This window comes from Bufo bufo, chromosome 4 (assembly GCF_905171765.1).
Source record: "Bufo bufo chromosome 4, aBufBuf1.1, whole genome shotgun sequence".
Classification (NCBI taxonomy): Eukaryota; Metazoa; Chordata; class Amphibia; order Anura; family Bufonidae; genus Bufo; species Bufo bufo.
The window spans coordinates 336,984,387-337,009,665 of record NC_053392.1 but is presented as its reverse complement, the minus strand read 5'-3'; the positions used below and the strand labels follow the sequence as shown (position 1 = coordinate 337,009,665).

The window sequence follows — 25,279 nt, the reverse complement described above, 5'->3', positions numbered from 1 at the left end:
CTAAGTTATAGAGGGTTTTATAAAAACTCTGAAAGGAGTTCGCTATACCTTGAGGATCAATGATCTTTTTATTCGTAGATTTTGAGGTTATATAAGGGATCTTGTTTTTAGTAGTTTTCTCCTTTAATCTGTGGGCTAATAATTTCCCCGATTTATTATCCTGTGCATAATACAATGCCCGGCTCTTTTTTAGGTCATTCTCATATCTATAAAGCAAATGCTCCTTTAATTGAAGGCGTAGATTCTGCAACTGAGTTCCTATAGTAGCAGTAGGGTTAATTTTATTACTAGCCTCCAGAGACCTAATCTGTAGAGTCAAAGCGGTTGTCCGTTCCTCTCTCTCTTTCTTTGCTATACAACCAATTTTAATATGTAAACCTCGCATATAGGCCTTATGGGCATTCCAGAGCGAAAAAGGATTAGACACTGATCCCTCATTAATGCGAAAAAATTCCTTTAAACCTTCCTGCAGCGTTAAACCATATTTACGATGTTCCAATAAATAGGTATTATCACGCCAAAGAAAGCATAGAGGTCTTCTAGAATCCTCACCAATTGTCAAGGTGACAGGCGCATGGTCAGACCATGTAATCGTCCCTATAGATGAACATACTGCTATATTTAACAAGTGACGATCTACCAGAAAAAAATCAATCCTGGAGTATGTCTGGTGAACGTTTGAAAAAAAGGAAAAATCCTTTTTTCCCTCATGATGAAACCTCCAAACATCATAAAGATCTTCTCTCAATAAGAGGGAGTTGAGACCTCGGATGGACCCTCCAACCCCTGATGACGAATCCATCACTGGATCCAATATAGAGTTGAAGTCTCCACCCCAGAGGATCAAACCCCTCCTAACCACATTCACCTTAGTCACCAAATTACGTAAAAAACGTAGCTGGTGCCTATTCGGGGCGTATACCAATACCATGGTGAAAATCACGCCATTTACGGATGCCACCATGATAATATATCGCCCATTTTGGTCAACTATGGATTCGAGCAGTTGAAATACAACCGAATCCCTAATTGCCACCATCACACCTCTCTGTTTTTTCGCATAATGGGAATGGAAAATGTGTGGAAAATGAATATTTTTAAGTCTATGCGCATCCTCCTTCAGGAGATGTGTCTCAGTTGCACAGACTATATCCCCCTTCAGGGTCTCTACTTCCCTCCACAGCATGGACCTCTTGAACGGGCTGTTTAGGCCTTTCACATTTATTGCAACGATTTTATGAACCATCTGTCCATGGGTTCACGCTGTGGAGGGAATGAACCCCCACCAGGTCTGGTTTCTGCCATATTAATGCCTGTAAGCAACGTATCCCATCTTTGCACTGCCAAACAATACATAAATCACAAACAGTTCCACATAAAAAGAAAAAAGAAGAAAAAAAAACGACCACATGAACCACAATTATTTTAAGACAAACACAAACCCGGCATATAATGCCGTTATTCCTATAAGGGGACATATATTTCGGCTCATGGCCAGAAAGGGCTACTCGGCGTTGCCCCCACACCCTCTACCCTGGTAAATTTCCCAGGACCCCCATCAACTATATTGCCTTTTCCCCTGGGTCACTAAATGCCATTCAGAGTCCAGGGAAGTAGATGGACATTGATTTTTATCCGGGATTTCCATCTCAATATTCCAAGAGTCTAACAAGTGCTTCCCGGACTTCATGGAGGTTACCACATGTGCAGTTCCCTGGTGATGGATCAAAACTCTGGTCGGGAATCCCCATCTATAAGGAATGTCATTCCGTCGCAATGCAGCAGTAAACGCACCCAACTGACGGCGCTGTTGCAAGGTGGTAGCAGATACATCCGCAAATATTTTAATCTGGTGGTACGGAGAAGGCAGAGTACCTAATTTTCTAGATGCTACTAAAAGCAACTCTTTAACGTGGAAGAAGTGAATCCGTACCACGATATCCCTCGGTAATGAGCTAGGGAGGTGTTTAGGTCTCATCACCCTATGCGCTCTATCCAGGGTCAAGTCCTGTGGGGTGAGATCAGGGGTCAGGATTTTCATTATGCTCTGTAGGTAGGGAATCAAATCTTTTAATGCAATTTCTTCAGAGATCCCTCGGAATTTGAGGTTATTCCGGCGTGATCTATCTTCTAGATCAACTACCTTAGCCTTAAGCCACGCTATTTCCCCCTTTAGATCACTATGGGCCTCTTTCAGCTGGTTATAAGATGCAGCATATTCCTCCATTTTTGATTCGATAGAATCCACCCTACTCCCCACTTCTACCACCGCCATCTGTAAGGGGCGAACCAAGGCAGTTAAATCTTTATGCATCGAATTGCTAAAAAGGACCAACATGTCTTTTAGTAAGTTACCTGATGCCGGCTGATCATCAGTGGGGATCGCCTGGATTGTTTGAGTGGTACAATCAATCACCTCGCTCACCTCATGCATCGGGGTTGGAGTTTCCCCTTCATGCTGTTTTCTTGCGTGTGCCTGTCCCACTCCAATCGCCTGTAACGTAGGAGTCAAACAACCGACATACCTCTGATGGTCTTCCGTCTCCTTCTGCAGATCGCGAGGTTCTACAGGTCTCTCACACCTGGTTTGAGAGCCAGCTGGTCCGGACGGATGTAAACCCGACAGTGAGTTTGCCACCAACTCACGTCTGGTGATGTTCCGGGTTTCAACCTCTTCCAGGTCACGCTGATGGGGTGGTAGAGGCAATAATGGAAGTGAGGGAGGTGGTGAGGGAGTACTTCCAGGGGTTCCCTTTTCCATGAAGGCATCCAGCTTCCCTTGTTTCTTCGCCGACCTCATACCTCTGGTCATTTCCACTTCACTTCGGCTATAACGTAGGCTCAATCGTAAGCTCAATAAGCTCAATAAGCTCAGTCGTGGAGTGGAGTGGAGTCGCTCAGTCGTGGAGTGCACGGCCCGTTATACCGCTATACCGCTGTCATCGGGTAGTCAAGCAGGAGCAGGAGCACGCCGGAGCTCTCACCTCACGCAGCCATCTTACTCAGCCAGCAAGCCACGCCTTTTTTCATTTATGTATCTGAAGAATGCCTTATCGCCTTTTTTCCCTGACTGAGAAAATTTCTCTTCTGCCTGTGCTTTAGAAGCTCTTATAACTTGTTTGGCCTCTCTCTGCCTAATCTTATAAATTTGCCTGTCACCCTCGTTTTTTGTTTTTTTTAAAATAATTCCTAAATGCTATCTTTTTGTTTTTAATGATTTTGGCCACTTCTGCTGAGTACCACAGTGGTCTCTTCCTTTTTTTGCTTTTACTGACAAGCCTAATGCAATTTTCTGTTGCCTTCAATAGTGCCACTTTTAAGTAGTCCCATTTCTCCTGGACTCCAATGAAACTGCTCCAATCTGATACGGGGGATGGGGGATGAGTAGATATTTTGGGTGCTGAACTAAATTTCACTTTAGTTTTAAGCTTAATTATTATTGAGATCAATAATGTAAAAGCTTTTAATGGTAGGATCACACAGAATTGCACTGATGCAGATGCAATGTAGCCAAAAACTGCAGCAGTGTAAACCATTGTGATTTTTTAATTGACTGTTAACAGGGGTTGTGTCACAAAAAACATTCTATATTTTTCAAACCAGCACCTGGATCTGAATACTTTTGTAATTGCACATAATTAAAAATTTTGTATAGACATTGAGCTATTCAATAAAATGTATTTGTAGAGCCACGTGCCGTTTCTTTTCCTTATTTCTTGTCCACTTCAGTGAGCTGAAATCTTCAACTGTCACCAGCCACATCTTCTGTGAAAAGCTGTGGCAGTTACAGGGAAGGAGCTACAGCAGAAAGTGAATGCTACCTGACCTGTAATAGGGAGAAAGCTGCAGCAAAAAGGACACGTCCCTTGAGCTGCCAGCCTTAAGGGGGTTATCTGGAAAAAGATATTGATGACTTATCCTCAGGATCACCGTACCTCAGTCAGGTGGCCTAGTTGAAGCTCAGTGTCATGCCCTGCTCAGACGATGTGCAGAGGTCTGCCAGGTTAGCAGCATGTGTCTAGTCATTTGTATTGTTTTGGAGTCGTGCTAGATCCGCCTCCCTTCAGGTGCTCTGGGTGGGGTCGTTGGTTTAAATTACTCTCACTCCCAGGGTTCCGTGCGGGTTATAGCTTCTGTCAGGCTGTGGAAGCAAGGAAGGAAGGATTGGCTGTTCCTGCTCTGATAAGATAAGTTGGTTTCTGATTTCTTTAGTTTGCTGTCTAGGCTGTTTGAGTGACGTCTGTCCCCTCCTGGTTCTGAGGGAGCAGACTGCCCCTTTTCCCCTTTCACCATCTCAGGGATTCCAGGGTATTTTCAGCCCAGGCATGAGGACACATTATTCCCGCCATAAGGGTCTGAATGTGGGCTTAGCAGTATAGGGAGAGCTGTCAAGGATTTGCTAGGAGGTGACCTTATCCCCAGCTTCTCACCTAGAAACGTGTTTGTTTAGTTATCTGTGTATCTTAGATCCTGTCCGCCGTGACACTCAGCCCTATTCAAGTTAATTGGGGCTGAGCTGCAATACCAAGCACAATCACTCTGACACGTACGGCACTGTGCTTGTTAAGCTGCCGGGAGTCCGTGGCACTAACCAGAGCTCTGTTGAGCATCACGGCTCCCTGAAACAGCTGATCGGTGGGGGTGCCGGGACTCAGACCTCCGCAGATGTGATGATGACCTATCCTGAGGATAGGTCCTCATTATTTCCCAGACAACCCCTTTCAATGAATCGAATAGAACAGTTGGACTAATTAATCTGGAGATCTCTGGATCCGTGTGTGGCGCAAGGCTGCTTCTAGCTTTGTTAGAAAGGAAATGTTATGTACTATATGATGTCTGATTTTCATTTTTTACTTAAATCATGACATCACCTCTAGGTTGATGCATGATTTTGCCACAAAACAACTGTTTCAATAGCAAAACTGTGCAACCATTATACTTGTTTGCAGTTTTGCAAATAAAATAACAGTTTCAAGCAGCTTTGAAATAGTCCTATGGTAGTCGCAATACCAAAATTTTGATTAAATTTCAATACCATAAAAAGGTTTCGCAATTCTCAATACTATTCAATATCACGCCAAATAAACAGTCGGAGAGCTGTCCGCATCTTTTGCGGCCCCATTGAATTGAAGTGAATAGGTTTGTCTCTGACCCTCCAAGAATGTGGATCGGGTGCGGAAAAAAATAATACGTCTGTGTGCCTGAACCCTAAGTGTTGTGGCACTAAACTGGTGTACACTAGGTGATACACGATGAGGTTAATGTGAGGCACAGGTAGTAAGTGACCCTATCTGTATTTTGTAACTTGCATTAACCCCATGTTGCCCATTATTTGAGGAGGTACTTTGAGGTCACTTACTAATGTGAGACACATGGGGACAAATTGAGAAAAGTATGTGCCTCTCATTAAAAATAAATGACCCCCATCATGTTTATAACATGGCAGTGGCAAGATTATGGTTAGTTACATTAACCCTAATGTTGCTGGCTGTCTGGTACATATGTTATTGTCTGCTTTTATTTTCAGGCAGGCTAATCATTTGTATACAGTCTGGCTCTGGATTTTGGGATACCTGATCATCACACTGCTGCTGCACCACACACTGTGGAGCCTGAGCTGCTGATGTTTGAGACTTGGGACAGTCAGGAGGGAATGGTGCTGCTGCTACTGAATCGTCATGGGTACTCATTCGTGATGCCTCCGTAACGGAAGCGCACCCTTCATTACCTCCCTCCTCTGACTTTAATTATCAGCGTTTTCATTGGTGGTGCAGAGCCCCCTTAAGTGTTTTTATTGGTGGCAGTAGAGGGGATCGAGGAACTCCCTCCGTTCTTCTCAACCATGCGGCTGATGAGAACATGTTGCGTGCTGAGTGCCATGTTCTCTAATAAGAAAAGATACTGAGCTGCGGAGTAGCGCAGCCTAGTATCGAAAATAAGCAAATCCTGGTATTGTATCCATTCATGTGAAAAAGTATCGATTAGGTACCAAAAGTTCGATACCCATCACAACCCTATGCAAGTAATGCAGAATTGGGAGTACAAATTAGGATCTTTATTAGATATCTCACCTTGCTTCATCAAGCCTGAACAATGTGGGGCTTCAACAAACAAGGGTTAATATAACTATTAGATACCTATCTCAATTCGTAAAAGGCACGTGTGCGGAATTACACATGTAAATCTGTAATAATATAGATGATAAAAGAGCTACATGATTAATAAAGAAAAAGTCACAACATACATACTAAATGATAGACAATTTCTGCAAAGAAAACTGTGGGAGAGAAACAGAATGGAGTGTGGGAGTAAGAAAAGGTACTGCAGAAGCTTTCTTCAGGTCAGTGGCCAACAGTGAGAGCTTGTGTGGGGGAGCTTTTCTCTTTCAAGTTAATTAATCATCAATACAGGAAAGATACAGTGCTCACTTATATGGGTTTCTCGAGACATTTTATCTGGATTTAAGATATGAACACAATTTGTGTAATGGTACAGTCTTGTCATTTATGCTTTGCACACTAAAACCGCGAATAAAATCCTAAATCCTAACATAACTCTACCAAAATAATGTTTTATTTGTTAGGTTATTACTAGGTCATTATTGTGCAGTGACAAAGTCCAGGTATATTGAATAAGCAAAGACGACTCCAGTTTGTTCCCAAAATGATACAGAGAACAATTTAGTTAATCATCTGAATGATATATGATTATCCAAAAGACTGCCCTGAGAGGTAAGTGCTTTTGATATTTCTTATTTATAGTTAACATTATACCACTTGTACATTTCCTTCCCTCATTGACCCTTGTCCCAGACATCCTAGTTGAACAGTTCTAAATGGTGGCCACACCAGATACTGACTGGTTTTCTGACCCCCCCCCCCCCCTGTAAAGTAAAACTGTGCACATTCCAGAGTGGTCTTATATTGTGGGCAGTCTAAGGCACACCTGTGCAATATTCATGTTGTCTAATCAGCACTTTAATATGCCACACCTGTGAGGTGGGATAGGTTATCTTGGCAAAGGAGAAGTGCTCACTTACAGATTTAGACAGATTTGTGAAAAATATTTCAGAGTAATGGGTCTTTTGTGTATGTAGAAAATGTTACAGATCTTTGAGTTCAGCTCATGCAAAATGGGAGCAAAACCGAAAGTGTTGGGTTTATATAATTGTTCAATGTAGAAAAAATGGACACAGAATACCAATGAGACCTCAGGCTGTGAATGTAAGGTTATAGCTAAAATACCCTTATTTGTATAAATCAAATCACTCATTTTAGCAGTCTGAAAAAATATGTATTTCCTGCAAATTTGGACATTCTCTAAATATCCCAATACACACCAGACAATTGTTGTCCGAACTTCCTGTTACACAGGACTGGCCAACAATATGAGGTGTATGGGGAATGTCCAGACTCTTCCCTGACAGATTATGATGGGGGAATAATTGGATCAGGCATGTTTAATGTCAGCTCCTGATCCTTTTTCTTCAATCCAGGAGTTAAAGGGGTTGTCTCACTTCAGCAAAAGGCATTTACTATGTGGAGAAATTTAATACAAACCACTTACTAATGTATTGTGACTGTCCATATTGCCTCTTTGCTGGCTGGATTAATTTTTCCATTAGATTATACACTTCTTGTTTCCATGGTTATGACCACCCTGCAATCCACCCTGTAATGTACACTACAGGAAAAAGAACCAGCCTATATGAACTACCATGGTCCTAGCCACTAGAGAGGCTGGCGCTTTTTCCTATAGTGCGCAACAGGTCGTAACCATGGAAATGAGCAGTGCATAATGTGAGGGAAAAAATGAATCCAGTCAGCAAAGGAAGCAATATGGATAATAATACATTAGTAAGTGGCTTGTATTAACACCAACAGAGGTGTCTGGTAGCAGGTTTCGCCTCTCTCCCCACTGAAAATACATACAATGAGAGGTGAGCTGTATTACACCAACACGGCCATTAGACAGTGGAAGGAGCCTTCTGCTTCTAGCTCTGTCCACTGTTCAAATTCCAATGTAGTGCGCTGAAGTGGGGGTATTTGACGTTTGGACATTTGTGGACACTTGCCTATTTCCCATATGCAATGTTATAAACTTCTTACTTTATTTCACTTGAAAGAGTTAACATGCACCGTTTAACTGCATTTTATATGTTGTGATATATATCCTGTTAATTATAACTGTATTTGCAAGGCTCCGTGGAAAGGGTTAATGAACACTTGAGAGACTGTTAGGACTTTGAATGAGAAGCTGGTAATTTTCCACAGCTGCCATACAGTTCAAAGAAGACCATGTTTTGGGGGAAAAAGCCAGATGTTGTTTACCACCAAATCCAGACAGTCTGACCTGGATTTGGTGGTGTCTGGTTTTAGATATGTTGTTATATCTGGAAAAACTGCTGTCATTGCCAATGAGTATCAATGACTCGAATGTAAGGGTACTTTCACACGTGCGCAAACGGATAGCATTTGTAGATGGATCCGGATGTGGATCCGTCTAACAAATGCATTGAAACACTGGATCCGTCTCTCTGGTGTCATCTGGAAAAACGGATCCGGTATTTATTTTTTTCACAGGTTTAAAGGTTGGCGCATGTGCGGACCGGAGGAACGGATCCGTCAATGCAGCAATTTTAATGCAGGATCCGGGACTAATACATTTCAATGGAAATTAATGCCAGCAAGTGTTCAGGATTTTTGGCCGGAAAAATGTAAAAGGGGTTGAACTGATGCATCCTAATGTTTATATTGAATGGAATGCTCTCCATTCAGAATGCATTAGGATAAAACAGTTTTTTCCCGGTATTGAGCCCCTGTGACGGAACTCAATACCGGAAAAAAAAAAATTCTAGTGTGAAAGTACCCTTAGTTGACTGATCTGTAAAAGTGTATATAGTATTTTTTGTTTCTAGCCTGTGTAAATACATGTCTCACAAGTTTAATGATGAATTAAATGTAATATAATCATATATTAGATGTACATTTTACTTAAAGGTAAGTCCGCAAAAGAAGAAAGATTATTTTAAAATGTTGTAGCTATTTTTAAAAACTCCAATCCCTTCCTGTATTATCAGTAAAGACAGTGAGCTTGCTTTGGTAGCTGCAATAAATGGGAGTCAATTGATAAAGAAATGTGATGGAGCACAGGGGAGATGCACAAAGAACCTTTTCAGAGTCTATAGTGTTGTGCTTATTTTATCTAGGACAGCAAATAAGTGGAGATGTCATGAAATCTCCCATCCTCTGCACACTCTTGGCATTCTCTTGATGAGCTTCAAGAGGTAGTCCCCTGAAATGGTCTTCCAACAGTCTTGAAGGAGTTCCCAGAGATGCTTAGCACTTGTTGGCCCTTTTGCCTTAACTCTGCGGTCCAGCTCACCCCAAACCATCTCGATTGGGTTCAGGTCCGGTGACTGTGGAGGCCAGGTCATCTGGCGCAGCACCCCATCACTCTCCTTCATGGTCAAATAGCCCTTACTTTCAAAGTTTTCCCAATTTTTCGGCTGACTGACTGACCGACCTTCATTTCTTAAAGTAATGATGGCCACTCGTTTTTCTTTACTTAGCTGCTTTTTTCTTGCCATAATACAAGTTCTAACAGTCTATTCAGTAGGACTATCAGCTGTGTATCCACCTGACTTCTCCTCAACGCAACTGATGGTCCCAACCCCATTTATAAGGCAAGAAATCCCACTTATTAAACCTGACAGGGCACACCTGTGAAGTGAAAACCATTTCAGGGGACTACCTCTTGAAGCTCATCAAGAGAATGCCAAGAGTGTGCAAAGCAGTAATCAAAGCAAAAGGTGGCTACTCTGAAGAACCAAGAATATGACATATTTTCAGTTGTTTCACACTTGTTTGTTATGTATATAATTCCACATGTGTTAATTCATAGTTTTGATGCCTTCAGTGTGAATCTACAATTTTCATAGTCATGAAAATAAAGAAAACTCTTTGAATGAGAAGGTGTGTCCAAACTTTTGGTCTGTACTGTATATATATATATATATATATATATATATATATATATATATGTTTAATGTCATTTACATATCTCTCCTATTTACTCCAGTTTTTCTTTCCCTTATCTTTCCTCACACATTAGCAACATGAATCCCTCACAAGAACAACCGACTAGTCAACCCATGCCGGTTAACTATGAAGTAGTAACCACGGAGTCCATCCAACATATGGTGGACCAATCTGTTTCTAGATCAGTATCAGTGGCCATACAATCTGCCATGGTTTCTCTCCAAGACTCCATTTCAAAATCTCTTTCTTTAGTAATAGACCAAAGAACACCTCAGGTCTACCCGTCTACCCCTTCAGATAACTTCCTTTCCGCAGAAGATTCCATCACGGAATTAGCTAAAGGATTAAAAAAATCAGGCAAGATTGGCAGAAAGAGGAGGTTCTGTAGCGACCCTAATATCCCCAATATTTCTAAAACCCAGACCATGGGGATGGGTCAAATACCCAATGAAAACCCGCATATTTTAAGCGGTAATGATAAAGGTGGCGAAAAATCCCACAAAAGACCCTCCGCCCGGGAGGAGACTAATAGCCAGGCTATGACAGGCAGTAAGAGGGCTAAGAACATCTCTTACAAAGAAATGTCTTCCATATCCCCTTCCAGTGAGTCTGACTCTGACTCGGAAGACAGATTGCCATTTTATTCTGAAGAGGACTCATCAGATAATCCTGACGAGTCAGTCCCAACTATCCAGCTCTCAGACTCCCTAATACTAGATAGTCAGGGCATTCCCTTTTTCAGCCCTGACCAAATAAAACACCCCAGATCTGGGGAGTGGGTTCCCCACTCTCAAATCTCAAAATTCTTATCTTTATGGGTCAACAAATCCCTAGACAAAGCTTCCAGGAATAAATTGAAAGCGGAGTGTCCGAGACCTACCCTGCCTCAGAAAATTTCCCAGACTCCGGAATTAGACCCCATCATTACCAAATACCTAAATAAAACGGATAGAAATCCCAAAAGAGGCCTGGACAGATCATTCAAATTATGTCAAGACAAACTCCTAGACCTATTAGGACCTCTAATAAAAATACTAGACCTTTCCAAACAAGCTGCCGCTACAGGCCAACCAGTAGATACTGCAGTACTCCGCGGCTGGGCCCAAAGAGCCATATGCTTCTTCGGCAATATTAATTCTGCCATCAGCGCAGAGAGAGGACGAAATATCTAAATTAAGCTGGACCCACAGCTTTCTCACCTGGCTAACTCAGAACCAGATTCCTCGGCAGAGGGTCTTCTCTTTGGAGACACCCTCATTAAAGAAATTGGAAAATTTGTCGGAGTATTTAGCTCTCGACAAAGCAAAAACATCCCTTAGAAAAGTAGGGCAACCAAAAATTTTGGGCAGGGCTGTGAAAGGCAGGGGTCGCTTTCCCAGCCGAACCTTATACTTCAGACCGTCTCAACAGTCCCCCTACCACACAGAAAACAGACCTACCACCTCCACATCTTCTGCCATACCTACACCATTCTTCCCTACCAGAGGACGCCCATGGAGAGCCCGAGGCCATCGAGGCTTCCCTAGATCAAGACCATCATCAGGTAAGCTTTTCTACCCTAAACTATTCCCACATACCCTTAGGGGGAAGACTGAAACATTTTTTCCAGACTTGGGTTTCGCTAACCTCAGACTCATGGATCCTGAATACTATCTCAGGTTATCAAATAGATTTCCTATCCCCTCCATCCCAAAACCACATACCTCAACCAATACTCTTCTCTGTCACAGACCGGTCATAAATTTAAGAACCCTCAACGACTTTGTAACTTACCATCACTTCAAGATGGAGGGAATCCATCTTCTCAGGGACTTGTTACTCCCTCAGGATTGGCTCATAAAGATAGACCTAAAAGACGCCTATCTTACTTTTCCTATACACCCTCACCATCAATCTTACCTAAAATTCTTTTGGAACGACCAAAAATGGCAATTTACTTGCCTCCCATTCGGCCTATCATCGGCCCCTTGGTGCTTCACCAAGCTAATGAAACCAGTGATCTCATCATTAAGATCCCGGGGTGTACGTCTAATCATCTATTTGGACGACATCCTAATTATGGCAACGTCCCTTCCTCTAATTCAACTTCATGCACAGTGGACATTATCCCTTCTAACCAATCTGGGGTTCCTAATCAATTCCAAGAAATCCATTCTTTCCCCATCCAAGGAAATAGAAATTCTAGGTTTCAATATAAATACTGTTTCCGCTCTCCTGAGTCTCCCTACCAGGAAACTCTCCCTGATTCGGAAGGAATTCCGATCAGTATTAAACAAACATTTGGTATCCCTACGCACTATTGCACGGATAGTAGGGCTGTTATCGGCCTCCATACAAGCCATCTTTCCCATCCCCTTACACTACAGGGTCCTTCAACGACTCAAGGCACAACATCTACGGTAAGGCCTACAATATTCCAACAAAATTTCCCTATCTCCAGAAGCCAAAGAAGAACTTCTATGGTGGCTCCAACACATCCAGATCTGGAATGGGAAAATGATATTCAATTCCTTACCAGATCTGGTCCTAGAATCAGACGCCAGTCAATCAGGCTGGGGCGCTCGTTACGGCCCTTATTCCACAGGAGGGAAATGGTCAGAAACAGAATCTCTCCTACACATCAACTGCTTGGAGCTCCTGGCAGCTTCTTTCGCTCTGAAGAGCTTTGCGAAAGACAAGTCACACTGCTGCATCCTACTGCGTATGGACAATATTGCCGCAGTACAGTACATCAATCGTTTAGGGGGCACCACTTCCAAAATGTTGAGCGACATTGCAAAGGATTTTTGGCATTTCTGCTTGGACAAGGAAATTACCCAGAAAGCAGAATACATTCCGGGTTTGATCAATTCGGTTGCCGATTGGAACTCTCGATACCTATCAGATTCCAGCGACTGGCAACTGAATCCTCTCCTTTTCCAACAAATCAACAACTTATGGGGTCCCCTCTACAAGGATTTATTTGCGTCACGACTAAACACCCAACTACCCATCGTTTTCAGCTAGCGCCCAGATCCGGATGCTCTGGCCATGGATGCCCTTCGTCAAATCTGGCCACAGAGACGCCTTTACGCTTTTCCCCCCTTCGCTTTAATCCCCAGAGTTCTGCTTCAGATGATATCCCAGAGATCCACATTAGTGATCATCACTCCTTGGTGGCCGTCTCAAACATGGTTCCCCACTCTACTCAGCCTGGCCATAGATATTCCAAGAATACTCCCACTTTCCCAGGATCTCCTCAAAGATCCTTCAGGACATCCTCATCCTCTGATCTTGTCGGGACACCTATTATTAGTAGCCTGGTTGATCTCGGGCAATCAAGATTCGATCACGGCCTTTCACAATCTACTCTCGACATCCTCTCTGACGCATGGGTACCAGGTACCAGAAAGGCTTATAGATCAGCCTGGAAAATTTGGCTTCATTGGTGCTCTCAACGGAACTTGGATCCCGTTCATGCATCTATTACCCACATCTTAAATTTTTTATCCGCATCCTTTGAATCAGGAAAAGCCTATAGAACCATAAACCTTTAACGATCTGCCATATCTTCGGAACACACCCCCGTTAACTCCATCCCTGTTGGTAAACACCCGATGGTCTGCAGACTTATGAATGGCATACTTTTAGGAATCCCCCTGAGCCTAGATATCATTCTACTTGGGATATTACCCTCCTCCTAAACCTCTTCTCATCTTGGGAAGACAACGAACACCTATCCCTAAAACTACTTTCCTTTAAACTCACGGTTCTCTTATGTCTCATCTCTATTAAGAGAGTCTCAGACGTCAGAGCGTTGGACATCTCTAACAGATCTTTTATCCCTAACGGAGTAACCTTCCGTATTGTTAGACGAACCAAAACCAATCTACACACGGTCATCTACCCAGCTTTCCCCTCCCATAATAAATTATGTGTTGTCCGTTGTCTAAAGACATATGAACTTATGACCCAAACTCTACGCACCCCTCAAGCGTCCCAACTTCTTATCTCTTTTCGTAAACCACATCTTCCGGTATCCTTTCCTACGCTATCCAGATGGGTTAAGCTCACCATGCAGATGGCTGGGATTAACACATCAATCTTTGGTGCCCATTCAGTTCAAGGCGCAGTATCCACTAAAGTATTCCAAAAAGGAGGCTCCCTCTCTGATATTCTGAAGGCCGCAGTCTGGTCTTCAGAATCCACTTTTAAAACGTTTTATTTCAAACCTGTCTCTCGTGTCTCTATGTCTATGTTATGAATCTTTATTACTTAGCTTTAAACTTGCACAATGAGAGCCTCCTGTTGCAATAAAATTTAGGATTTTCCTAGCTATTGTAACGGAAAATATAGATTTTATTGAAGACAGGAGGCGAACATTGTCCCTCCCCATTAACCCAACCCTAACTGTATATATTTTATCTCCGTAGCATACTAGAACATCCTGGATAATTCACAGTTTCATACATCCTCAAAAGTTCCTGTTACTCCAGTTTCCTATCGTCTAAACCTACGACTATTCCATGATTGCATTATTCGGATTACTTCAAAACGGATCCACTCCTTCTCTGGTCGTCATCAAGAAAGAGGAGGGGTCTATGCTCTCTTCACCTTATACAGTATAAACTGGGATGCTTATTTATTGGCTACCTGTGATTCCTCATTTACATACTGATTACCTGTTTTGGAAAAACTTTTCATTCACCTGTTGTAATAGTTCTTGCTGCTATGGGAGTAGTAAAAGAAAGTTAAGCACAATTTTAGCCTCCTGTCTTCAATAAAATCTATATTTTCCGTTACAATAGCTAGGAAAATCTTCAATTAATTAACTTTTTTGTTCTTAATTTTAAAGGTGTTATTCAGGGTTAGAAAAACATGAATTATTATTTTTTTTAAAAAGCACCACACCTGTCTATTGGTCGTGTCTGTATTGCAGCTCAGCTCCATGAAAGGTAAGGGGGCTGAGCTGAAATACCACACATAATCTGTGGACAGATGTTGTGCTGTTTTGGGAAGAAAGCAGTCATCTTTTTCTCGCTAAGGAGAACATTCACAGTAGTGCTATGAAATCCGGCAGGCTGTTGTAGCAGAGAACAACCTGCCAAAGTTCACTGTATATGACATTGTTGGACACGGCCGGACACCGGGGGATGCCCATTGACTATAATGGTATTCCAATGGTGATAGGGATGTTGAGCAATTTTTTGTCCAGGCGACAGCCCGACAAGGCATAATGCTAATGTGGACCTAGCATAAGTCATATACATATATACATATTCCTTTAATTGCCACTCTTACCCCAGAACAGATTTTCCTGTTTCATCTGGTTTCCGCACTGTGAATGGACTTGGATCAATGCCAACATTTTTTGGCGTGAAGTCTCTGAAAATGAAAAGGACATATAAGTGAATTTAAATGGTTGTTGATTTCATCTATGTTTCTTACTGTTTAAATTAAACCTAAAGTTTAATGTAATTTACCTTGCAGAATTTGTCATAGACAAACAAAAGGTGTCATCAAAACTGCTCAGTTCATATGGCCGAAAGAATTCTGTGTAAATATTGATCTCCTCATCGCCCCTGCTATGCTTCTTTATTGTCATCTTTTTTAGGTTTTCACTATTGGGCGCTGTTAACAAAAACATTTTGTACTGTAGGTTAAAGAGACACTTTTATCATAAATGGGTATTTTCTAAACTCAATATTTAAAGAAATATTTTTTACAATTTTTGGCTGTTTTTCTTTTTAAGTTTACCAGTACTATGCCAATGAAAATTACAATATACAGACCTTCTGTAGCAGTAAAAACAAATCACTAAACCTGCTATACTGAAATGTAGCCCCTTGTCATGTTCTGCAGGGTAGTCTCATTATAATAATGATCGAGGATTGGAAAGACTGACAGAAACACAAATCTATTATTCTTTCTTTTAAAATTCTGTTTATTGACATTTTATATAAAAAACAATAGAGAGGCATAAAGGAAATACCCCAAAAAAAGGACATTGCATACATTGAAGCAAATTCTTCACAGACATGGTATCATTAGCACAAAGCAATATATGGTAGGCAAACGGTAAAATTGAGAAAACATCACAATTGGAAATAACCATGGTCTTATAATTTCAAATACAATGAAAAATATCGAATGGAAAATATGCATGCCGTATCTCTTGATCTGCATATACACATAAACAAAACAAATACAACATTGAAAAAGGATAGAACTGAGAACATTTAGGAGTTAGGGTAACCCCTTAAGGACTCCTACAAAAATAAAGTTTTCCCCCCAAAAAAGTTTCAAGTAAATATAAACAAAAACATCATTTTCCCCAAATAGTAACATAGTAACATAGTACATAAGGCCGAAAAAAGACATTTGTCCATCCAGTTCGGCCTGTTATCCTGCAAGTTGATCCAGAGGAAGGCAAAAAACCCTGTGAGGTAGAAGCCAATTTTCTCCACTTTAGGGGAATAAAAAATTTCTTCCCGACTCCAATCAGAATAACTCCCTGGATCAACGACCCCTCTCTAGTAGCTATAGCCTGTAATATTATTACGCTCTAGAAACACATCCAGGCCCCTCTTGAATTCCTTTATTGTACTCACCATCACCACCTCCTCAGGCAGAGAGTTCCATAGTCTCACTGCTCTTACCGTAAAGAATCCTCTTCTATGTTTGTGTACAAACCTTCTTTCCTCCAGACGCAGAGGATGTCCCCTCGTCACAGTCACAGTCCTGGGGATAAATAGCTGATGGGATAGATCTCTGTACTGACCCCTGATATATTTATACATATTAATTAGATCTCCCCTCAGTCGTCTTTTTTCTAAAGTGAATAACCCTAATTTTGATAATCTTTCAGGGTACTGTAGTTGCCCCATTCCAGTTATTACTTTAGTTGCCCTCCTCTGAACCCTCTCCAGCTCTGCTATGTCTGCCTTGTTTACAGGAGCCCAGAACTGTACACAGTACTCCATGTGTGGTCTGACTAGCGATTTGTAAAGTGGTAGGACTATGTTCATATCACGGGAATCTATGCCCCTTTTGATGCAACCCATTATCTTGTTGGCCTTGGCAGCAGCTGCCTGACACTGGTTTTTGCTGTTTAGTTTGCTGTTTATTAAAATTCCTAGATCCTTTTCCATGTCAGTGTTAGGGTTGTTGCGGGTATCGAAATTTCGATACCCAATCGATACTTTTGTCCCGGTATCGATACGATACCGGGATTTCCGTTTTTTCGATACTGGGCTGCGCTTCTGCGCAGTCTAGTATCTCTGAACATGAGCGCGCTGCTATCGGCGCGCTCATGTTCTCTCTCAGCAGCACGGGGAGAAGGAAGCTGTCCTCCCTCCCCCTGTGCTGCTGCCGCTGCCACCAATGAGAAGAGAGGGGCGGAGGAGGGGCGGCAATGAGAAGAGAGGGGCGGAGGAGGGGCGGCAATGAGAAGAGAGGGGGTGGAGGAGGGGCGGCAATGAGAAGAGAGGGGCGGAGGAGGGGCGGGCGCACTGCGCCACCAATGATAGGATTACTATCGGAGCGATGGGAGGAGACATCAGCTTCACTAGTGGGCGTTCCTTTTCCCTGCGCTGCGATTGGACAGCGCTACAGCCAGGGAGAAGGAACGCCCACTAGTGAAGCTGATGTCTCCTCCCATCGCTCCGATAGTAATCAGCAGCATGTGGAGCAGGAGAGGAGACAGTAATGGGGCACTGCGGGCGAACGGAGCGGCGCCCAGGACTAAATGGTGAGTGCTGAGACATCGCTGGGCGCCGCTCTGTGTGGCCTAATAGTGAAAGTCTGGACTCATATACAGTAGTCAGTCTTTAACACATACAGGAGGCGGGTGCCGGCAGCAGAATCGCATTGCCGGCACCCTGCCCCTGACAGGGAGCTGCGATCAGCGGCAGTTAACTGCCGCTGATCTGCTAGTACCCGCCTCCTGTATAAAGGGGTAAAATCATTGGTGGTGCAGTGTGCCCCCCCCCTCAATCCCCCCATCCCATTAAAATCATTGGTGGCACAGTGTGCCGGCCCCTCTCAACCCTCCAGTATTAAAATCATTGGTGGCAGTGGCCACAGGGACCTCTCCACTCCCCCTCATTGGTGGTGCAGTGGCAGCTTCTGATCGGAGCCCCAGCTGTGTAAGCCTGGGGATCCGATCGGTTACCATGGCAGCCAGGACGCTACAGAAGCCCTGGTTGCCATGGTAACATCCCTGATGCTGTGTGCACAAAGCACAGAGCAGCAGGGACAGTGTGGAGTCCTATTCACCCTGATAGAGATCTATCAGGGTGAATAGGAAAAGGGATGAAAGATCCCAGGTTCTAGCCCCTAAGGGGGGAAATAGTTATTAAATAAAAAGTGAAAAAAAAAAAACACTAAAATATGAAGTATAAATCACCCCCCTTTTCCCAATTTCACATATAAAATATATAAATAAACATATTACATCGCCACGTCAGAAAAGTCCAAACTATTAAAATATAAAAAAAAAATCTAGGTGGTGAATGCCGGAACAGAAAAAATAAAATAAAAACTGCGCGATTCGCCATTTTTAAAAATGAGGAATGCACGTGGCTTTTTTTGTTTATTTTTTTCGCGTGGTATCGAATGGTATCGAGTATCGCAATACTTTTTCATGGTATCGAAACCGAATCAAAAATTTGGTATCGCAACAACTCTAGTCAGTGTTACCGAGTGTTTTACCATTTAGTATGTACGGGTGACTTGCATTTTTCCTTCCCATGTGCATAACCTTACATTTATCAGTGTTAAACCTCATCTGCCACTTATCTGCCCAAGCCTCCAATCTATCCAGATCCCTCTGTAGTAGTATACTGTCCTCTTCAGTGTAAATTACTTTACACAGTTTAGTGTCATCTGCGAAAATTGATACTTTACTATGCAAGCCTTCTACAAGATCATTAATAAATATATTGAAGAGAATAGGGCCCAATACTGACCCCTGAGGTACCCCACTAGTGACAGTGACCCAATCTGAATGTGTACCGTTAATAACCACCCTCTGTTTTCTATCACTCAGCCAGTTACTTACCCACAATAAAGTAAAAAAAAAAAGGTAAAAAATAGTGGGGGGGGAGTATACATATTAGGTATCGCCGCGTCCGTATCGACCGGCTCTATAAACATATCACATGACCTAACCCCTCAGATGAACACCGTAAAAAATAAAAACTGTGCTAAATAAACAATTTTTTTGTCACCTTACATCACAAAAAGTACAACAGCAAGCGATCAAAAAGGCGTTTGCCCACCAAAATAGTACCAATCTAACCGTCACCTCATCCCTCAAAAAATGAGCCCCTACCTGAGACAATCGACCAAAAAATAAAAAAACTATGGCTCAGAATATGGAGACACTAAAACATACATTTTTTTGTTTTAAAAAAAGCTGTTATTGTGTAAAACTTACATAAATAAAAAAAAGTATACATATTTGGTATTGCCGCGTTCGTGTCGAAAGGCTCTATAAAAATATCACATGACCTAACCCCTCAGATGAACACCGTAAAAAATGTAAAATAAAAACTGTGTTAAATAAACAATTTTTTGTTAGGGCTCTCAGACTATGGAAACATTAAAACATGATTTTTTTTGCTTCAAAAAAGAAATCATTGTGTAAAACTTACATAAATAAAAAAAAAGTATACATATTAGGTATCGCCGCATCCGAGACAACCTGGTCTATAAAAATATCACATGATCTAACCTGTCAGATGAATGTTGTAAATAACAAAAAATAAAAACGGTGCCAAAACAACTATTTCTGGTTATCTTGCCTCACAAAAAGTGTAATATAGAGCAACCAAAAATCATATGTACCCTAAACTAGTACCAACAATACTGCCACCCTATCCCGTAGTTTCTAAAATGGGGCCATTTTTTTGGAGTTTCTACTCTAGGGGTGCTTCAAATGGGACATGAGGGCTTCAAATGGGACATGGTGTCAAAAAAACAGTCCAGCAAAATCTGCCTTACAAAAACTGCATGGCATTCCTTTCCTTCTGCGCCCTGTCGTGGGCCCGTACAGCAGTTTACGACCACATATGGGGTGTTTCTGTAAACTACAGAATCAGGACCACAAATATTGAGTTTTGTTTGTCTGTTAACCCTTGCTTTGTAAAAGTAAAAAAAATATTAAAATGGAAAATCTACCAAAAAAGTGAAATTTTGAAATTGTATCTCTATTTTCCATTAATTCTTGTGGAACACCTAAAGGGTTAACAAAGTTTGTAAAATCAGTTTTGAATACCTTGAGGGGTGTAGTTTCTTAGATGGGGTCACTTTTATGGAGTTTCTACTCTAAGGGTGCATCAGGGGGGCTTCAAATGGGACATGGTGTCAAAAAAACGAGTCCAGCAAAATCTGCCTTCTAAAAACCGTATGGCATTCCTTTCCTTCTGCGCCCTGCTGTGTGCCCGTACAGCGGTTTACGACCACATATGGGGTGTTTCTGTAAACTACAGAATCAGGGCCATAAATATTGAGTTTGGTTTGGCTGTTAACCCTTGCTTTGTAACTGGAAAAAAAATATTAAAATGGAAAATCTGCCAAAAAAGTTAAATTTTGAAATTGTATCTCTATTTTCCATTAATTCTTGTGGAATACCTAAAGGGTTAACAAAGTTTGTAAAAATCCATTTTGAATACCTTGAGGGGGGTAGTTTATAGAATGGGGTCATTTTTGGGTGGTTTCTATTATGTAGGCCTCGCAAAGTGACTTCAGACCTGAACTGGTCCCTAAAAATTGGGTTTTTGAAAATTTCTGAAAAATTTCAAGATTTGCTTCTAAACTTCTAAGCCTTGTAACATCCCCAAAAAATTAAATATCATTCCCAAAATGATCCAAACATGAAGTAGACATATGGGGAATGTAAAGTAATAACTATTTTTGCAGGTATTACTATGTATTGTAGAAGTAGAGAAATTGAAACTTGGAAATTTGCAATATTTAAAAAAAAATTGTAAATTTGGTATTTTTTTATAAATAAAAATGAATTTTTTTTACTTCATTTTACCAGTGTCATGAAGTACAATATGTGACGAAAAAACTATCTCAGAATGGCCTGGATAAGTCAAAGCGTTTTAACCACCTCAGCCCCCATAGCTTAAACACCCTGAAAGACCAGGCCACTTTTTACACTTCTGACCTACACTATTTTCACCGTTTATTGCTCGGTCATGCAACTTACCACCCAAATGAATTTTACCTCCTTTTCTTCTCACTAATAGAGCTTTCATTTGGTGGTATTTCATTGCTGCTGACATTTTTACTTTTTTTGTTATTAATCGAAATTTAATGATTTTTTTGCAAAAAAAATGACATTTTTCACTTTCAGTTGTAAAATTTTGCAAAAAAAACGACATCCATATATAAATTTTGCTCTAAATTTATTGTTCTACATGTCTTTGATAAAAAAAAAATGTTTGGGTAAAAAAAAAATGGTTTGGGTAAAAGTTATAGCGTTTACAAACTATGGTACAAAAATGTGAATTTCCGCTTTTTGAAGCAGCTCTGACTTTCTGAGCACCTGTCATGTTTCCTGAGGTTCTACAATGCCCAGACAGTACAAACACCCCACAAATGACCCCATTTCGGAAAGTAGACACCCTAAGGTATTCGCTGATGGGCATAGTGAGTTCATAAAACTTTTTATTTTTTGTCACAAGTTAGTGGAAAATGATGATTTTTATTTATTTTTTTCTTACAAAGTCTCATATTCCACTAACTTGTGACAAAAAATAAAAACTTCTATGAACTCACTATGCCCATCAGCGAATACCTTGGGGTGTCTTCTTTCCAAAATGGGGTCACTTGTGGGGTAGTTATACTGCCCTGGCATTCTAGGGGCCCAAATGTGTGGTAAGTAGTTTGAAATCAAAATGTGAAAAAAATGACCGGTGAAATCCGAAAGGTGCTCTTTGGAATGTGGGCCCCTTTGCCCACCTAGGCTGCAAAAAAGTGCCACACATGTGGTATCGCCGTACTCAGGAGAAGTTGGGGAATGTGTTTTGGGGTGTCATTTTACATATACCCATGCTGGGTGAGATAAATATCTTGGTCAAATGCCAACTTTGTATAAAAAAATGGGAAAAGTTGTCTTTTGCCAAGATATTTCTCTCACCCAGCATGGGTATATGTAAAATGACACCCCAAAACACATTCCCCAACTTCTCCTGAGTACGGAGATACCACATGTGTGACACTTTTTTGCAGCCTAGGTGGGCAAAGGGGCCCATATTCCAAAGAGCACCTTTATACAAATATGTCTTTTTACATATACTCATGCTGGGTGAGAGAAATATCTCGGCAAAAGACAACTTTTCCCATTTTTTTATACAAAGTTGGCATTTGACCAAGATATTTATCTCACCCAGCATGGGTATATGTAAAATGACACCCCAAAACACATTGGCCAACTTCTCCTGAGTACGGCGATACCAGATGTGTGATACTTTTTTGCAGCCTAGATGCGTGAAGGGGCACACATTCCTTTTATGAGGGCATTTTTAGACATTTGGATCCCAGACTTCTTCTCACGCTTTAGGGCCCCTAAAATGCCAGGGCAGTATAAATACCCCACATGTGACCCCATTTTGGAAAGAAGACACCCCAAGGTATTCAATGAGGGGCATGGCGAGTTCATAGAAATTTTTTTTTTTTGGCACAAGTTAGCGGAAATTGATTTTATTTATTTTTTTCTCACAAAGTCTCCCTTTCCGCTAACTTGGGACAAAAATGTCAATCTTTCATGGACTCAATATGCCCCTCACGGAATACCTGGGGGTGTCTTCTTTCCGAAATGGGGTCACTTGTGGGGTATTTATACTGCCCTGGCATTCTAGGGGCCCTAAAGCGTGAGAAGAAGTCTGGAATATAAATGTCTAAAAAATTTTACGCATTTGGATTCCGTGAGGGGTATGGTTCATGTGAGATTTTATTTTTTGACACAAGTTAGTGGAATATGAGACTTTGTAAGAAAAAAATTAATAATTTCCGCTAACTTGGGCCAAAAAAATGTCTGAATGGAGCCTTACAGAGGAGTGATCAATGACAGGGGGGTGATCAATGACAGGGGGGTGATCAGGGAGTCTATATGGGGTGATCACCCCCCTGTCATTGATCACCCCCCTATAAGGCTCCATTCAGATGTCCGTATGTGTTTTGCGGATCCGATCCATGTATCCGTGGATCCGTAAAAATCATACGGACATCTGAATGCAGCCTGACAGGGGGGGTGATCAATGACAGGGGGGGTGATCAATGACAGGGGGGTGATCAGGGAGTCTATATGGGGTGATCACCACAGTCATTGATCACGCCCCTCTAAGGCTCCATTCAGACGTCCGTATGCGTTTTGCGGATCCGATCCATCTTTCAGTGGATCCGTAAAAATCATGCTGACGTCTGAATGGAGCTTTACAGGGGGGTGATCAATGACAGGGGGGTAATCAATGACAGGGGGGTGATCAGGGAGTCTATATGGGGTGATCACCACAGTCATTGATCACGCCCCTGTAAGGCTCCATTCAGACGTCCGTATGCGTTTTGCGGATCCGATCCATCTATCAGTGGATCCGTAAAAATCATGCGGACATCTGAATGGAGCTTTACAGGGGGGTGATCAATGACAGGGGGGGTGATCAGGGAGTCTATATGGGGTGATCACCACAGTCATTGATCACGCCCCTGTAAGGCTCCATTCAGACGTCCGTATGCGTTTTGCGGATCTGATCCATCTATCAGTGGATCCGTAAAAATCATGCGGACATCTGAATGGAGCTTTACAGGGGGGTGATCAATGACAGGGGGGTAATCAGGGAGTCTATATGGGGTGATCACCACAGTCATTGATCACGCCCCTGTAAGGCTTCATTCAGACGTCCGTATGCATTTTGCGGATCCGATCCATCTATCAGTGGATCCGTAAAAATCATGCGGACATCTGAATGGAGCTTTACAGGGGGGTGATCAATGACAGGGGGGTAATCAATGACAGGGGGGTGATCAGGGAGTCTATATGGGGTGATCAGGGGTGATCAGTGGTTGATAAGAGGTTAATAAGTGACAGGGGGGGTGTAGTGTAGTGTAGTGGTGTTTGGTGCTACTTTACTGAGCTACCTGTGTCCTCTGGTGGTCGATCCCAACAAAGGGGACCACCAGAGGACCAGGTAGCAGGTATATTAGACGCTGTTATCAGAACGATCGCCGCTGGCAGGCTGGAGATCCACTCGCTTACCTTCCGATCCTGTGAACGCGCGTTCACAGGAAATCTCGCGTCTAGCGAGAGGACGCACCGGCGCGTCCACCCAGAAGAGCAGGGCCGCCGCAAAGACGCAATCCTGCGTACGGCGGTCCTGAGGAGGTTAAAGTTATCAGCACTTAAAGTGACACTGGTCAGATTTGCAAAAAATGGCCTGGTCCTTAAGGTGAAATAGGGCCGAGTCCTTAAGGGGTTAAGTTCTGAGCAGTGATAATGTCCGGGAAGGTTATGTCGTATAAATCAAGATATGAAGTTCCTAAACTTGGTCCAGTAAAGCGTGAAGATGTATGGAGTCATTTATCAAACTGGTGTAAAGTAGACTTTAAAATAAAGGAAATGGTGTTATTCTCTTGTGCTAGATCTTTAGCTGCAATCCCAAAAGGGAAGGTAGGTCCTGACTTCTTTTTTGGTCTGCGCTGAAACAACTTTGATAGAAGCTTGCACAAAAACTACAGATTTTTCAGGTGGCTGTTCCACTTGATCTTCTTTCTCTACCTCCTTAGACTCTGAACCGACCAGCAACGAGCATATTCATCATTTCTCCACAGTATATAAATCAGCCGGCAGCAAACATCAGCATATGTTCCTTTAAAGGAAATCAACAAAGAGCAGACCCGTAAGTAAAAGCATTCAGTATACTTTATTATACTCACAGAGTTTTCCTCTTTCAACAACGCATATACAATAAAATAACGCATTTTTTTATACTGGGGAGGAATGATGAATATGCTCGTTGCTGGTTGGTTCAGAGTCTGAGGAGGTGGAGAAAGAAGATAAGTGGAACAGCCACCTGAAAAATCTGTAATTTTGTGCAAGCTTCTATCAAAGTTGTTTCAGCGAGGACCAAAAATAGCATTTAGCATTTTACTACTGAGGAAGCAACTTGTGTCCCGAAACGCGTCTAGTATGAATGTGACCCAGCTTTCTGTGCGTTTCTCCCAATTATCGCTAATGGACTTTGCGATTATTT

The 25,279-nt window shown here is 42.0% G+C and overlaps 1 protein-coding gene across 2 annotated transcripts in view; it reads right to left on the bottom strand.

Moving 5' to 3' along the window:
* FIG4 (FIG4 phosphoinositide 5-phosphatase) overlaps positions 1-25,279 on the bottom strand; it is a 534,658-nt gene that overhangs the window by 226,986 nt on the left and 282,393 nt on the right. For both annotated transcript variants that reach the window (XM_040428862.1, XM_040428863.1), the window contains exons 19-20: positions 15,503-15,650; positions 15,321-15,404 (exon numbers count right to left, since the gene is read on the bottom strand). In XM_040428862.1, the coding sequence (XP_040284796.1) occupies positions 15,321-15,404; positions 15,503-15,650 (232 nt within the window). The remainder of the gene's footprint in view (positions 1-15,320; positions 15,405-15,502; positions 15,651-25,279) is intronic.